We start from the raw sequence: 17,332 nt of genomic DNA, 5'->3' as shown, positions 1-17,332 counted from the left end.
CAGCTGTTGCGGAACTACATCTCCTATCATGCCTCTGCCTTTGGGAATCATGCTTGTAACTGTCAGCAGCTTGCAATGACTCATGGGAATTGTAGTTCCGCAACAGCTGGAGGGCCACAGGTTATGCACCCATGTTTTAAATGATCAATTCTTTTTTATTTTTCCACAATGACCAGTGTGCGCTCCCACCAAATATGCCTAAAAGAGCCCATTTGTTCACAACCGCTGAAAACAATTCACTGGGAAAGATATGCAGAATTTTCTGTACCAGTTGCTGCATCCAAAGATGTAAACTCTACATGGCCAGGTGACATTTCGACAGATATTTTTTTCCCCTTTAGGTATAATAAGGGGAATTTACTAAGTCCGGCTATACACGGTTTGAATCTCGGCCAGTTCAGGAGGATCTGAACCGTGTATAGCCAGGCTGAATGTATCAAGTTGATCGACTTGATCAACTTGGGTACAACCAGCTTGCTGGGTTTTACCTTTGATTATTGCTAGTGTCTGCTATAGCCACTAGCAATATTCACGGTCTTCTCCCGGCGGAGAGGACAGGAATTTCCTGCATCAACACGGTCTGTGTTGATGGGGAAACGAGCAAATTTCTTTCCTGCAACCCGATGAGCTCCATCGCGATCCATCACAGTGCACGACAGCCTCGGCTCTTTGGGGACACTCCCTCCTCATTGGCTAAGGCAGCAATGGAAGCCATTGGCTCCCGCTGCTATCAATCACAGCCAGTGAGCCAATGAGAAGAGAGAGGGGACAGGGCCGAGCCGCGGCTCTGTGCCTAAATGGACACGCAGAGCAGCGGCTCTGCTTGGGTCCCCCATAGCAAGCTGTTTGCTCTGGGGCACTCGGCAGGAGGGAGGGGCCAGGAGCGCCGGCGGGGACCTGAGAAGAGAAGGATCGGGGCTGCTCTGTGCAAAACTACTGCACAGAGCAGGAAGGTATGGCATGTCTGTTATTGTTTTTTAATAAAAAAAAACCTCCCTTTAAATATCACCTTAACTGAGCAAGCTGAAGCTGATTGGTTATTATGCATAGCAGCTCCAGATTTTTTCTGATCCAGTTTTAGTAACTCCCCTCCCCCCTCCAATTACCATAGCTCCCAACTGTTCCTGATTTGGAGGGACTGTCCCTGATTTCAAGGGACTGTCCCTGATTTGGAACAATGTCCCTCTGTCCCTCATTCCTCCTCATTTGTCCCTCATTTTGGTCTGATCTATAGAGTTGTATATAAAATGCACTTTTTATCTATCAAAAAGTGTTTTCCAGCCCTAAATCTTTCATCTGATTTCTAAATTGCTGCATTTATAAATTCCAAAAGCCAATATAAAGGAATAGTAGTGGTAAAAAAAGCACTTGTGGGTTTAACCAATCTTGTTTTTTTGTACAATTCTTCCTTAAGTGGGCGTGGCAGGGGGTGTGTCCTATGCCTGCATACTTTTGCTGATAGGTGTCCCTCATTCCCATCTCAAAAAGTTGGGAGGTATGCAATTAGCATGAAGCATGAGCTGATTGTAGAGCCTAAAGGTCTGACTCAGCAGGGGGCATGTAGGACTTCTGCAGAGAAACTACTGCTTCCGCGCAAACAGCTGATAAAAGATCAATACAACTTTAAGGACTAAAATTCATAGCAGACATTGTTAGCTCTTCATAAGGACAAGAGATGTTAGTTGCAGGGGGCAGAGGTCTACCTGTCAGTGAAGTCATGAAGTGGTGAAAGTTGGCGGAGAAATTGTTGCGTATGCTCTCAGGCCAGCTGGTGTTCCCGAAGATGTAGGGGGTATAGATCCCGTTCATCAGTCTCAGCAGAGAAGCGGTGGGGGACCCTCTCACAGAGCCAAACTGCAAGTTTTCTTCCAGATTCTCGGGGGTGAGGGGTGCCCGCTCCTTACGTATAAAGTAGAAGAGCTGCTCCACATTCTGAAAAGAAGGTTTAGATGGAGGGTATTTAATATATGGTACTATGCACGTTATCTTGTTTAAAGCAAACCCTCTACTTTGCTCATTCTTTATGAAAAGACCTATCAGATACAACCATTGTTGTTGTTGCGGTGTCTGACAGAAACTCTTTACCACGTGATCAGCGAGTAGAGGAGAGCTGATCGGCTGCTCTCCTCACATGGGGGGGTCTGTGCTGTTTGTTTATCAGCGCAGCCCCCCTTCGGATGCCACCCAGGACCACTAGGATGCTGTCACTACCACCAGGGATGCCAACCACACTGGACCACCAGGTATGCCACCGTAGACCACCAGGGAAATGCCAATCAGTGCCCAGGCAGCTGCCATTTCAGTGCCCAAGCAAAATGCCTGCCAGTGCCAACAGTGATGCCTATCAGTTAAATCTATCAGTGCCAGCCATCAGTGCCCATCAGTGCTGCCTTTCAGTGCCCATCAGTGCCGTCTATCAGTGCCACCCATAAGTACCCATCAGTGCAGGATCTATGTGCCAATCAGTGCCCACCAGTGCCAAATATGAGTGCCAATCAATGTCACCTATCAATGCCTAGCAGTGCCGTCTATCAGTGCCACCCATAAGTACCCATCAGTGCAGCCTCTCACTGCCCATCAGTGCCACCTCATCGGTGCCCATCAGTGCAGCTTATCAGTGCCTATCAGTGAAGGAGAAAACGTACTTATGTACAAAATTTTATAACAAAAACAAAGAAAATATTTTTTCAAAATTTTCGGTCTTTTTTTATTAGATTAGCAAAAAATAAAAAAACGCAGTTTTTTTTTTTTTTTTTTTTTTTTACAATATTTTTTTTACATTTTTTTTTGGGCAACGTTGGGGGGCACGGTGAAATATCAAGGGTCTAAAGAGACCCCTGATGTCTCACTTTTGAGACAGAGAAAGGGACTAAGGATGGAGATTCCCCGGTCCATTTGTCTGCAGCCTCAGCTGCACGGGACAGAGAACGAATGGGAAGTGCTCTGTGCTGAGAGGCTTCCTGTTCATTCCCAAACTGAAGCACAGTAAACATAGTTTACTGTGCTTCAGTTAAGAATGAACACCAGAGCGTTCAGTACCGATCACTAACGGTGTTCATTCAGAAAAGGAAGGGGTTGGTAAATTAAATATTTATCAGCCCCTTCCACCTCTTTACATACTAAAACATCCCCACAGCAGCCGGCGGGAGAGGAGGGAAGCTGGCAGCATTTCCGGGGGGTAGCAGGGGGAATGGGCACTGCCCAGGCACATCCGGCACACCCTGTGTGCACGCCTATGGACAGGAACTGATGACAGTGACTCTTCAGAGACAGGGACAGGAAAACTGCCAGAGCTCTGATCCAGATAAATGAACAAAGGAATCCCCAAATATATCAGCCTGACCTAAAAGCGGAATCCTGTGCTAAAACTGGAACAGACGGGACAGGTATTTAATAATAAAACTAATGCTATTAAAATATCTCTACCAGCAGCTGCCTAAGGTCAAAATTATTTGATATAAAACAAAAATAGGATTTTTTATAACAGCTTACCTGTAAAATCCTTTTCTTTCGATGGACATCACGGGACACAGAGCCTCAGTAATAACTGATGGGATGTCCCAGAGCAATGCTACCTGAGGGGAGGGGAACCACAACCAAGTAGGGTGCAATCAGACCTGAGGACCTTGTACCGCTGCCTGCAGCACACTACGCCCAAAGGCGATATCCTCATGCCTACTCACATCCACCTGATAAAATCTGGTGAATGTATGAACTGAAGACCAGGTTGCGGTCTTGCAAATTTGGGCCATAGAGGCCCTTTGATGCACTGTCCAAGAAGCACCCATAGCTCCTGTGGAATGTGCTTTGATCTGAAACGGAGTAATCTTCTGTTTCAAATTGTAAGTTTGAATAATCAATTGTCGAATCATTTAGAAATGGTAGATCTTGACGCTGCCTGTCCTCTATTGGGACCCTCCGGCTGCACGAACAAAAACATCCGTTTTGCGAATTTGAGCAGTTGCTTCCAGATAGGCCTTGACTGCTCTTACTACATCCAAAGAATGTGGTGACCTTTCTTCCGAGAACAGGGATCAGGAAAAAAGGAAGACAGAACACTGTCTTGGTTTAGATAAAAATCTGAAACCACCTTCGGTAAAAACTAGGATGAGAGCGCAATACCACTCTATCCCTGTGTATAATCAAATAAGGCTCTTTACAGGAAAGAGCTGCTAATTCTGATACTCTTCTAGCAGAAGAGATGACTACCAGAAAAATTAACTTCCTTGTCAGCAAGACCAAAGGAATCTGACGTATTGGTTCTAAGGGCTGTTTCTGTAAAACAGACAGAACCAAGTTCAAGTCCCAGGGGTTTTTAGGGGCGCCTTAACCGGAGGATTAAGACGCGTCACCCCCTGCATAAAGTTTCGGACCAAAGAATGCAAAGCAAGTGGCCACTGAAATAATACTGATAAGGCCGAGACCTGGCCCCTGATGGTACTCAAGGCCCGCTTCATCTCTAATCCCAATTGTAGAAAATCAAGAATTCTACCGATCACATATCTTCTGAGATGCCAACCCTGGATTCACCCCAGGATACATAAGCTTTCCAGACTCTATGATAAATTACTCTGGAAGCTGGCTTCCTTGCATTAATCAAGGTAGATATCACAGGACCTGAAACCCCACGGCTCTTCAGAACCTGGGTTTCAATAGCCAAACCGTCAATTTTAACGTTTGTAAGGCAGGATGGAACGCTGGACCCTGAGATAACAGGTCTGGGCATGACGGTAGGGTCCACGGGGAACCCACCATCATCCTTACCATTTCTGCATACCAAGTCCTCCTGGGCCAAGCGGGGGCTACCAGAAGTACCGACCTTCCTGCCTGATCCTGCGAAGGAATCGTGGCAGTAGCAGAATATGCGGGAATGCATAAACCAGTGAGAACCGATGCCACGGAATCACCACCGCATCCGTCCCGTATGCAAGAGGATCTTTTGTCCCTGCCACAAATTTGATATAAGCCACTGCTGTGGCATTGTCGGACTGGATCCTGGCTGGGCAACCCTGTAGCCTGAGAGTTCAGGCCTTTAAGGCTAGATATGCCGCACGGATCTCCAGAATAATAATGGGTAGAGACCTCTCTGTCTTGGACCATACCCCTTGGACCGCAGACTGTTCCAGAACTGCTCCCCAACCCGAAAGACTGGCATCCGTTGTTACCACCGTCCAGGTGACCGGTAGGAAGGATTTCCCTTTCTGCAAGCTTACGGGTATTAACCACCAATTGAGGCACTGATGCACTGCATGAGACAAGTGCATCGGAAAATCTAATGCCTGAACTTTCTTGTTCCAGGCCGACAGGATACTGTGTTGCAACAGTCCTGACTGAAACTGAGCATAGGGAACTGCTTCGAACAAAGCTATCCTCTTTCCCAGCAGCCTAATACAAAGGCGGACAGAAGGACCCTTCTTGGCCCTGACTACCAGAATTAGCTCCCTTACGTCAGTGATCTTTGCCTGAGGTAAAAATACCTTCTTCCTGGCTTGTATCTATGATCAGACCCAAAAACTCCAGTTTTCTTACTGGTTTTAGGAAAGATCTTTCTAGGTCGAGGATCCAACCTAGGTATTCCAGATACTTGACTGTGGTCCTCAAGTTCCTGTTCAACGAGGCTACCGACCGGTCTATCAAGAGCAGGTTGTCTAGGTATGCTATGACAGTTATACCCTGAGCCCTTAATCTGGCTAGAGAAGGAGCCAAGATCTTTGTGAACACTCGAGGTGCAGTGGCTATCCCGAAAGGCAGAGCCACAAACTGAAAATGACGCCCTCCCATCTCGAAGTGCAGAAACTTCTGATGAGCAGGAAAAATGGGCACATACAGATATGCAACTCTGATGTCTATCGATGCCAGCAAATTCTCCTCCCTGCAGGATGGAGACTACTGTCCGAATTGATTCCATGCGGAAGAACCGAATCCTTAGGAATCGATTCAGATCCCTTAGATCCAGAATGGGTCTGACATCCCCATTTGGCTTTTGGACCGTAAAGAAAAAAAGGTTGGAATAAAACCCAATCCTTGATCCTTCGTGGGAACCACCATAATGACCTCTTGCGACAAAAGTCGTTCTAACGCTAGAAGGAGCGACTGCTTCTTCTCTGGATCTCTGGGGACACTTGATCTGAGGAAACTAGGAGAGGGAAACTCTTGGAACTCCAGTGTGTAACCTAAGGTTACAGTGGAGATTACTCATCTGTCCTGAAATCCTCCTGTCAGAGTTTTAGAGAACTGTAGCAGTCTTCCCCCCACTCAAGCAAGCGGGGGCGTCCCTTCATGAAGAGGCCCTAGAGTCCTGTCTAGCAGGCTTCTTCCCCCAGGACTTCCTTGTCTCTGGGGTTTGACTCTTGTTTCATGACCCAGACGGAGAAGGCCGTCGCGACTGCCTAGAGGCTGATGCCCCTGGCACTGGGGAAAAGAGTCCGTTCGAAAGAGAGATGCTTACTCCTCTTCTTAACAGATAAGAGAGTGCTCTCCCACTAGAGAACCTTTGAATAGCATTATCCAAGTCCTCTCCAAACAACCTTGCACCATGAAATGGAAATCCAGCCAGAAGTTTCTTACATGGTGCTTCAGCTGACCAATTTTTTAACCATAAGATTCTACGCATACGCACCAACCCAAGTGAAAAACAAGGGGTTTGCCTGATAGAATCTCTAATGGCATAAACAGCAAAACATAAGGCCGCTGGACGGTTAGCCAACCCCTGGGCCTGCTGTTCAAGTAAAACTTTGATGACCTGCTTAACATGGTCTCTTAAGTATTGACAGACTCTGATCGCTGCCACTGCAGGTTAAACTACTGAACCTGCTAAGGAGAAAATATCCTTGAATAGGGATTCCATCCTTTTATCCACAGGATCCCTGAGCATCTGAGCATTGTCTACAGGACAAGTCAGACTACAGAGGAAATGGCGGCATCAACGGCCGGTATCCCCCACATCTTTATAAACATTTCTTCCATAGGATAAAGTGTTGAAAACTTTTTCAGGCGGAAAAAACGTTTATCTGCGTGATCCCACTCAGAATAAATGAGCTTTTTCAAGTAAATTATGACCAGGAAAAGCATGTGTTGTTTGAGGAGGTTTCAGTGACCCCATAGAGATAGAGAGTTCTTTAACTGATTCAGATATGGGTACTTTAAATGTGGAGCGGACCAATCCAGCAAGGATCTGTACTAAGACTTTCTCATCCTGAGAAGCGAAGAGGGCCCTTTTCCACTTGATTCCTCAGAGAAGGAATCATCCGTCCCATCCCGATCCTCTGAAAGGGATTTTACTCCCCAATCCCAGAGCTCCTCTGCCTGAGGGTCCTGGGTAACAGAGAAAGGCCTAGTGCGTTTTCTTCCACTGAGTGAAGATGTAATCATGGCCATTAATCTTTCCTCTAAACCATTAATGGCTGAGGAAAAAACCTCCTAGATAATGTATACAGGGGCTGAAGTGCAAAAAGCAGGTGTAGCCCCTGACCTCAACGACTCTCCCTGGCTAGCTGTCCCTGGCCCCTCAGGGGGGGAGGATGCTGCAGAAAGGGGGTCCTCAGAACCTGAATGAGATCCCCTGGAGCCTCCGGTTCTTGGGGTATTTGAACCGCTTCTACCCATAGTGCAGAGCAACAAGGTAGAGGTATCACAAAATGAACACTGACTGCTGAGCACTGTAGTCTGGCAAAAGCCTTGCTACCAAATGCCGAGTCTGGTGTTACCTTAGTAAATGCTGCCTAGGAGAATGCCTGTGTCCCACCTTACATGCGACCGTCAGCTCTGTGTCCCTCCAAAGGCTCTGAAAAGAGTGCCTTTAACAGCCATGCAGCCGGCCTGTGTGGGCGTCGGAGCACGCTGGACGCTTTGCTGACGCCCCCCCCCCCCTCTACCGCCCCCCCCCCTTAGTTTTTTCAAAAAACATGCGCTTCCCGCGCTAGCCGACCCTCCGGAACCAGCATGGAGGAAAGGCTGGGGGTGGGGGAGGAAGGAGAGAGGCCGGTAGTGATGGGGCCTGCACGTGGCAATGGCGGCAGTGGCGGCGGCGATAGAGTGGTGTACAACCGCCTCACAGACCACCTGCGACCTCCCCCTAGTCTGGGGGGAACATTCCTGAGGCGAAAACCCCCCATCCCATCCTACCTGGAGCCGGCCGGAGGAGCTTGTGCAGCGTGCGAACACTGAGACAGACATCAGCATGAGAAGGTATGTGTTCTTGGCAGCCCCCGGTGGCGACAATAGGCATAGCATGCATTTACCTTAAAGGAGAAACCTTCTAGAATTTAAAAATTCTGTGGAATCTCCCTTACCTTATCCAGCAGCAGTGTTCTGTCATACAGACCCAATCTTTACCTCTCACGGTGGGCTCCATTTGGAAAACCTTCAGAGACTGGGGCCCCCTACGAATAGGGGGATCCTGCAGTTCTGGGCCTGTAAAGCACCCGGCCAGAAATTAGGCTAGAAAAACAATTTTCTGATATGCGGGGTCCAGCTCTCTAAAAAGAGGAAGTATTACAGGTAAAACCTTGTTTCTTCGGACACGAGGCCCGGGTACCATCCAATTCGACCTAGAAAAGACACTTTGAAATGGATTCGGTTCGCCTGGCTTGCACCAGTATAGGATATAGGATATTCCCTTTGGAGCTCCGCACAGGACATCTTTACACATCCATCACCTAAGACCATGGCGTAAAAACTGAGGTATCCCTGCAAGGGGAGGGATTATATAGGGGGTTGAACTTCCTGTTTAGGGTGTGACCAGTGTCCAATCACCTAGTGATACCCTATATAACCCATCAGTTATTACTGAGGCTCTGTGTCCCGTGATGTTCGAGAAAGAAAGTATATCTCAATGCAGAGCTAGAAAAATCCCTAAGTATCCTAAACAGTAAAAGATTATACACCAATATCATATATATACAAATTCATTTACATAAAGTGCATTAATTATATGGACCTTTTACACTGCACAAACCATCCAATTCAAGTGCATCAATTACATATATGTGTAAAAAAATTAAAAAATTAAAAAGAAATAAAAAAAAGCGCACATTTAAAATGCATTAATCCGTGTCTTTAATCTATGCAAACCATGCATATCCTAAACAAATAAACGGCTGAAATACAGAAGCACAGGATAGAAATAGCAGAAGCACATAGAATATAAAGCAAGTGAATAATATATAAAGGACACTGGACAATTATTTTAGCACAAAGTTTATTTATTTGTTTTAGGATTAGCTCTGTCTGTACCATGTGATCACTGTGACCAATCACTGCTAGCAACACAATTGTACACAATGGATGGCATGAAAGGAAATCATTAATTGTTTACAATTGTCATGTGATCTGCTGTGATTGGTCGCAGCAATCACATGGTACCAGCAGCAGGCCGGTACAGTGATCAGTCATCGTCTGTGTCCGGCGGACACAGCCAGTGACAGATGGGGCCGCAGTGCAGGACCATGGCCACGTGAGAGGCGCGTTATTGGAGGACGTCATATGACGTCCACCTGGAACGAAAAAAGTCCCGTCCGGCTGTCATTTGACTATAGGCCAAGCGGGGACTGGTTAAAGCCTAATTAAACCCTTAGTTTAAATCGGCTAAATACATGTGCATCATAACAAAGGGTATGCAAAGTCTTCCAGTTCATTTTCTATCTAAAGCAGCCACATCTTGAGTAAAGAAGCCTTCCCCCTGCCAGCAAGCTGCAGAGAAAGACTTTGCTCTCAGTGTGGCAGCAGTGGTCTCTCTGCAGAGGTCCGACACTCCCCCCTGTTGAATCAGAACTATAGTTCTATAATTAGCAAAGCTCATGCTGCAGAGCTCGAACACAGGAGGGGGTACATTGAATCTCTGTGAGGAGACCACTGCTTACACACAGAGAGCAAGGGTACTTCTCTGCAGCATGCTGGCAAGGGACAGGCTTTTCTTCTCAGACTATGGAGCCTTTCATGTTGCAGAGAAGGACCCTTGTTTTCTGTGTGCAAGCTGTGGCCTTGCAGAGGCTTCGCCGACCCCCCTACTGAGGTAGAACCAGAGCTCTCCAATCAGCAGGGAGCATGAGCATTGCTAATTACAGTGCTAAAGTTCTGACTCAGGAGGGGGCGTATCAGACCTCTGCAGAGAAACCACTGTATCCACAGAGATCAATGGTCCTTTCCTGTAGCATGCTGGCAGGGGACAAACTTTTCTAATCAGACTGTGGGTTCTTTCATTCTGCAGAGAAGGACCTTTGCTTTCTGTGTGCAAGCAGTGGTCTTGCAGAGGATTCGCACCCTCCCCCCCCCCCCTACTGATTTAGAACCAGAGCTCTCCAATCTGCAGGGAACACAAGCTTTGATAATTGCAGCTCTATAGTTCTGACTCAGCAGGTGACGTGTTGGACCCCTGCAGAGAGACCACTGTTTCCACACAGAGAGAAATGCCCCTTTCCTGTAGCATGCTGGCAGGGGATGGCCTTTTCTACTCTCTACTCAGCTGCAGCTGCTTTAGATAGAAAATGAACTGTAAGGCATTGAACCCTTTTGTTTTGATACACCTGGAATGCCTTCAGCTGATTTGAATTGAGTGTTCAATTGGGCCCCTTTCACACAGATCGGATCCATTTGATGGACTCTGCTTGCTCGGCGGGGGATCGATCTGCTGATCCCCGCTGAGCAGGCAGATGACAGGTCCATCTCCGTTCACTGTGCTGAGACGGACCTGTCAGAGTCCCGCTATCCTCTATGGGGAGATCGGATGAAAACGGACCGCCTGCCAGTTTTCATCCGATCCAATCTGATCCAATCCGATCCACCAGATGGACGAAAAATGGGACCACCATCCGTCTGGATTTGGATCAGATATCAGCAAGTGTCAGAGGACATCCCCTGCTCCTTAGAGATGAATGGAGCGTCTGATCAGGTCTGAAAAACTGACAGAAGGACCTGATTGGACAGCCCGTGTGAAAGGGGCCTTCGACTTTACCTACTGCTGTGGAGTCATTTTTTTTATTTTTTATTTGCCCAACCTGAAGCTGGACTTAAAAATCTTAATGTAAATGTTAAATGTAAACATAAATGTTTTTTTCTTTTTTATTGCAAAACAAGTCTCAAAAATGTCCAGAGCAGCTGGATATGTCAACTATGGTTTACAGAGTGGTGGATTATCAATTGGGGCATTTAACCACCTCAGCCCCGGAAGGTTTTACCCCCTTAATGACCAGGCCATTTTTTGCGATGTGGCACTGCGTTACTTTAACCAACAATTGCGCGGTTGTGCGACGTTGGACACAAATACCTGTACATTTTTTCCCCACAAATAAAGCTTTCTTTTGGTGGTATTTGATCACCTCTGTGGTTTTTATTTTTTGCGCTCTAAACAAAAAAAAAACGACAATTTTGAAAAAAAACACAATATTTTGTACTTTTTGCTATAATAAATATCCCCAATTTTTTTTAAAAAAGCGATTTTTTTTCTCAGTTTAGGCCGATATGTATGCTTCTACATGTTTTTGGTTAAAAAAAAATGTGAAAAAAAAACAAAACAAGCAAACCCGCTGATTGGCTCCCCCTCCGTGCAGCGGGCGCACGCGCCCACAGTATCTATTGCACGCAATGACGTACAGGTACTTGGTTTTGCGCAATAGAGCCGCCCTGCCACAGTATATATATATATATATATATATATACGGTGGGAGGTCTTTAAGTGGTTAATAAATAGGACCCTGTATCGTAGGGCAAGGCAGTACATGCCCGGGATGTTACGCACTTGTGCTGGAGCACTGGACTCGGCATGAAGGACGCGTTGAGGGTCAAAGTACACGAACAGCGCCTCCTGGCTGACGTCTGATGCAAAGCGATCCAGTGCATCATCCACCTCTGGCGTGTACCTTTCAGATGTCAGTTGGCTCAGAGCGATCCTTTTCTTTAGGTTGGGTTTCTGGAAGACACAAGCACATATAAATTATATGGAGGTGGAAAGGAGACACTGAGAAAAACAGGTGGGCAGGACTGTTACCTGCAGGAATGGTGGAGTATTCCAAGCACTCCAAGGTCTCATTTTCAGCATTATAGCTCACAATTCCAGGAACCACTCACAGCTCAATTTTCCACAACTAATATTTCTGTCCACCCGTCTATAACCCCTTAGAGCCCTTTCACACTGGGGCGGTTTGCAGGCGCTATTGCGCTAATAATAGCGCCTGCAAACCGGCCCGAAAGTGCCGCTGCCTTAATTCCAGTGTGAAAGCCCCGAGGGCTTTCACACTGGAGCGGTACGCTAGCAGGATGGGAAAAAAAGTCCTGCTAGCAGCATCTTCGGAGCAATGAAGGAGCGGAGTGTATACCGCTCCTTCACCGCTCCTGCCCATTGAAATCAATGGGATGTTTTGCGGTGGTATTTAACCCTTTCTTGGCCGCTAGCGGGGGGTAAAACCGCCCTGCTAGCGGCCGAATACCGACGGTAAAACGCCGCTAATAATATCGGCGTTTTACCGCCGATGCCGCCCCCGCCTCAGTGTGAAAGGGCCCTTAATGATGAAGGTCAAAACTTTTAATGCCCGAAAACAGTTTTTCAACTATGACGTGTGTTAACAAAACTGTACATATCTTTGCAACAATATTAGGGGTCTATTATTAGGGGTCTATTTGTAAAAGATTTGTTGTATGAATGTCAGAAACAAGCTGAAGGAATTTTCACTGTATATTATCTAATAGAATAATTTTTGTAGCTTCAGCTCCATCTAGTTGCCAAAATGCAGTATAGCTTTCTAAAACACCTCAATGAAGAAAAACACCACATTTTGGCCACTAGATGGAGCTGAAGATACAGAAATTATTTTATTAGATAACATACAGTGAAATTTTCTTCAGCTTGTTTCTGACATTTATACAACAAATGTAGTTACCACATCTGGTGTCCATAATGCAGTATAGCTTTCTAAAACCCCTCAATGAAGAAAAATACCACATTTTGGCCACTAGATGGAGTCAATGATACAGGAATGAATCTATTAGAAAACATACAGTGAAATATCCTTCAGCTTGCAGGAATGCGTCAATGAATATTTTTATAAAAAGACCCCATAGTGTATCCAGGTGGATTATACCTTGTTTTTTTTCAGGACCAACTGGGCTTTCACTTAATGGTAAATGGTAATAGATATCTTTTGATTTTTTTTTAAATTAATATTATTATCTAATAACACATGTGTATATTTGTTTGTAACCGTAGTACAACCCAGAAACAAAAGTGCACATTTTACTTTTTTTTAATCCTACCTAAAACACACTGACACTGACCTTTGACCCTGACCTTGACCCTAACATTGACCCTGACATAGATCACATCCTGATCTAGCCATTTCATTTTTTTCACGGACTTCTTTTTTTTTCTACTTATTTCTCTTTTAGATACAATGCTTCTCTGGTACAGAGACTGATGTGACTGGCTCAGTGGTCTCTGTACAGCACTGCAGTATATGTCAGAGCTATATACTGTAAATGAATAATAAATAATAGTGTGTGACTGTGGGGAGACAGAGTGTAAGCTCCTCTGGTACAGAGACTGGTGTGCCTAGCTGTGGGTCATAGAAATAGGTGTACAGTACAGGACCCATATGGAGTGACGTGCCATGGCAGGGGTAATGTGGTGTTCTGGTATATAGGGACATATTGGAGAAGGGTTTGTATGATGGTGCCAAGTGATGAGAGGTGTGTGCGGCTCCAGGCACAGCGAGGAGATGATACAGAGAGATGATGGGCGCACAGAGGGGGCTGATGGGAGATTCGCTGTGTAGAATTGTCTCCCGTGCCTCCAGGCGAGAACATTTGCAGACTAATGATTTCATGTTGCCAACATCTGTTCTGCACCGAGGAAAACACAAGAGGCAGATGCTGAGCGCAATATTCCCCCTCCCCCGACCTCGCAGCCCAGAACAAACAATGCGTCAGCACCAGCGATCGGTGACACGTCTTGCGCAGAGCGCTAATACCGCAACGCGGCTCTGTACATACCGCACGGTCACTGGTCACATGGTCTGTCTGTATCCGTTACTCAACTGTCTATCTAATTATCTATCTATCCATCCATCTCTACCTAATTACCAGTCTCTCTTTTTATCTATCTTTTAATCTAATCTAGCTATCTATCTATATATATCTATCCCTGATTATCAATCGGTCTTTCTTTCGATCAATGAATTTATCTATCTAATAATTTATCTATCTACCTAATAATTTATCTATCTACATCTTTTTAATTATCTATCCATCGATCTCTACCTAATTACCAGTCTATCTATCTCAACCTTAACCCAATTATCAATCGTTCTATCCCTCTATCAATACATTTGTCTATCTATCCATCTCTAACTATCTTTATATCCATCTAGTCTATCTTTTTATCAGATTGATCTATCCATCTATATATATATCTATCCCTAATTATCAATCAGTCTTTCTTTCGATCAATCAATTTATCTATCTAATAATTTATCTATCTACATCTTTTTAATTATCTATCCATTGATCTCTACCTATTTACAAAATCTATCTATCTATCTATCTATCTATCTATCTATCTATCTATCTATCTATCTATCTATCTATCTATCTATCTTTCTATCTATCCCTAATTATCAATCGGTCTTTCTATCAATTAATTTATCTAGCTATCTAATAATTTATCTATCTACATCTTTTTAATTATCTATCCATCTATCGCTACCTAATTATCAGTCTATCTCTCTATCTATCTCAACCTTAACCCAATTATCAATCGTTCTATCCATATATCAATCCATTGGTCTATCTATCCATCTCCAACTAATTACCATTATATCTTTTTACCAGATACTATCTATCTATCTATCTATCTATCTATCTATCTATCTATCTATCTATCTATCTATCTATCTATCTATCTATCTATCTATCTATCTATCTATCTATCCATCTAGCTATCCATCTAGCTATAGTGCCTTGAAAAAGTATTCATACCCTTGTCATTTTCCATATTTTGTCATGTTACAACAAAAAACGTAAATGTAATTTATTGGGATTTTATGTGATAGACCAACACAAAGCTGCACGTAATTGTGAAGTGGAAGGAAAATTATAAATGGTTTCCCAAATGTTTTACAAATAAATATGTGAAAAGTGTGGTGTACATTTGTATTCAGCCCCCCGGAGTCATTGCCTTTCACTGCAATTACAGCTGCAAGTCTTTTTGGGGATGTCTCTACCAGATTTGCACATCTAGAGAGTGAAATTTTTGCCCATTCTTCTTTGCAAAATAGCTCAAGCTCTGTCAGATTGGATGGAGAGCGTCTGTGAACAGCAATTTTCAAGTCGTGCCACAAATTCTCAATTGGATTTAGGTTTGGACTTTGACTGGGCCATTCTAACACATGAATATGCTTTGATTTAAACCATTCCATTGTAGCTCTGGCTGTATATTTAGGGTTGTTGTCCTGCTTGAAGACTTGCAGACTCTAATGCCGCGTACACACGGTCGGACTTTTCGTCTACAAAAGTCCAACGGACGCTGACGGACTAAAGCTGGCTGGTAATCCGATCGTGTGTGGGCTTCTCCGGACTTTCAACGGACTTTTTTAGCCTAAAATCCGACGGACTTTAGATTTGAAGCATGCTTCAAATCTTTACGTCGTAAGTACGACGGACCCCGAAGTCCGCTCGTCTGTATGCTAGTCCGACGGACAAAAAAACGACGCATGCTCATAAGCAAAAACTAAACGGAAGCACTCGGTCTAGTAAAACTAGTGTTCGTATTGTAGGTAGCACATTCATCACGCTGCAAAATCTGTGATCGTTCAATGCAGCGCATTTTATTTCTTCTTTACGAAGGCTCTAAAGAACGAAGGTGTTTTGCTGTTCATAATCAGAGTTCTCCCAAACTGATTTCTGGATTCTTTTTCTCTTTGATCTCATGAATGATATAGTATGCCTTTTTAAAACAATGTTTCCATACTAATAATACTTTTTCCCCTTTTTTTTTTTTTTTTTTTTTTTTTTTAGGTTTGTAAAGTTAACACAAAGAACCCATTATTATTATTTTTTTTTATAGTGTTTATTTTTTAGTTTTTAGATAAAGTTAACCCAAAGCACCGTTTTTGGTTACGTAATTTTTTTGATTTTCAAGACTTACCACTTGAACATTATTAACATTAGTAATGTATTTTTGGTGTGTTTTTTTTCAAACTCAATGAGATTGTTGTCCCTTGTTAATTTAACATTGTGTGTAAAATCAATGATTTCAAAGAAAACACATAAAGTCTTTTGCTAAACTCAAAAAATATCCATTTATTCATGGTCAAAATAAAATAAAGAGGAAGTCAACGCTGGAAAAAGTCGGTGTACCAGAAAATTGGGATCTTGAGGAGTCCATATAAGAGGGAGCACAATCTGGTCCAAGAATCCCAGAGATCAACAGCACCAGCAGATGATCTAGATGTCCCCAGACTGTGGTCCTACAACAGCCTGCGTCTTCTGTCAGACCAGACTGAACCCAGGTCATCATTTTCTTCTCTTCCCTGCAGCCTTTCCTCCACGCTGCCCTGCAGCCTTCCCTGTAGCCTTCTTTTGAGGCTGTGGCTCTGGTGTTTCAGTTGTGGCAGGAGGAGGAGGAGGAGGAGGAGGAGGAGGAGGAGGAGGAGGGGGGGCTGCCTCATGTAGTTGGGTGTTTTGTGTTAGCGTGCCCTGCAGCCCCTTATGGATTGTTTCCCCAAATAGGCGCTCACAAATGAGGCGCTGCTCCCAATCCATCTGAAGAAGCCTGCTGGCTAAGTAGCAGCCATAGGATTCTTCCGCTTCGGGGGGGCTTGTTAAAAAACGGGTGGCCTCTTGCATGAGGCGCAGGGATGCGTCCTGTGTGACCATCCCCTTCCTGGCCCTTTTTTTGGGAAGGTGGAGGGGAGGCACTTGGGATTCGGTCAGGCTCCTACTGGGCCCAGCCACCTCACTTGGCCCAGCCACCTCACTTGGCCCAGCCACCTCACTGGGAGCAGCCACCTCACTGGGAGCAGCCACCTCCTGCCTGACACTGGGCCCAGCCTCCTCCAGGATGATGGTGAATCCGGCCTCCTCCAGGCTGTCCATGGGCCCGGTCTCCTCCTGCCTGCCACTTTCCCCACATTCCTCCTGGATGGACTCATCCTGTGTATAAAAAAAGGACAATAGTTTGAGTATATTTTTTGGGGTTCATCAATGACACACAGTTTGCTTCTCATGAATAGCAAATTCAATGTGAATACTTCTCTTTAATAAAAGAGTCTAATCAGACACCCTAATTATTTCAAGCAGGTGCCAAACATATTTAGCCACTACTGTCAATTGATATGTATACCCA

At 44.8% G+C, this 17,332-nt stretch overlaps 1 protein-coding gene across 1 annotated transcript in view; it reads right to left on the bottom strand.

Annotated features, from left to right (window-relative positions):
* The window catches only part of DNAH2 (dynein axonemal heavy chain 2), a 391,751-nt gene that overhangs the window by 356,743 nt on the left and 17,676 nt on the right, over positions 1–17,332 (bottom strand). Inside the window, exons 3-4 of the mRNA XM_073623723.1 lie at positions 11,735–11,905; positions 1,704–1,932 (exon numbers count right to left, since the gene is read on the bottom strand). Of these exons, the coding sequence (XP_073479824.1) occupies positions 1,704–1,932; positions 11,735–11,905 (400 nt within the window). The remainder of the gene's footprint in view (positions 1–1,703; positions 1,933–11,734; positions 11,906–17,332) is intronic.

The sequence above is a fragment of the Aquarana catesbeiana genome, linkage group LG03 (genome assembly GCF_042186555.1).
Source record: "Aquarana catesbeiana isolate 2022-GZ linkage group LG03, ASM4218655v1, whole genome shotgun sequence".
Classification (NCBI taxonomy): Eukaryota; Metazoa; Chordata; class Amphibia; order Anura; family Ranidae; genus Aquarana; species Aquarana catesbeiana.
The sequence above is the reverse complement of the archived record's forward strand: the minus strand, read 5'-3'. Positions and strand labels throughout refer to the sequence as shown.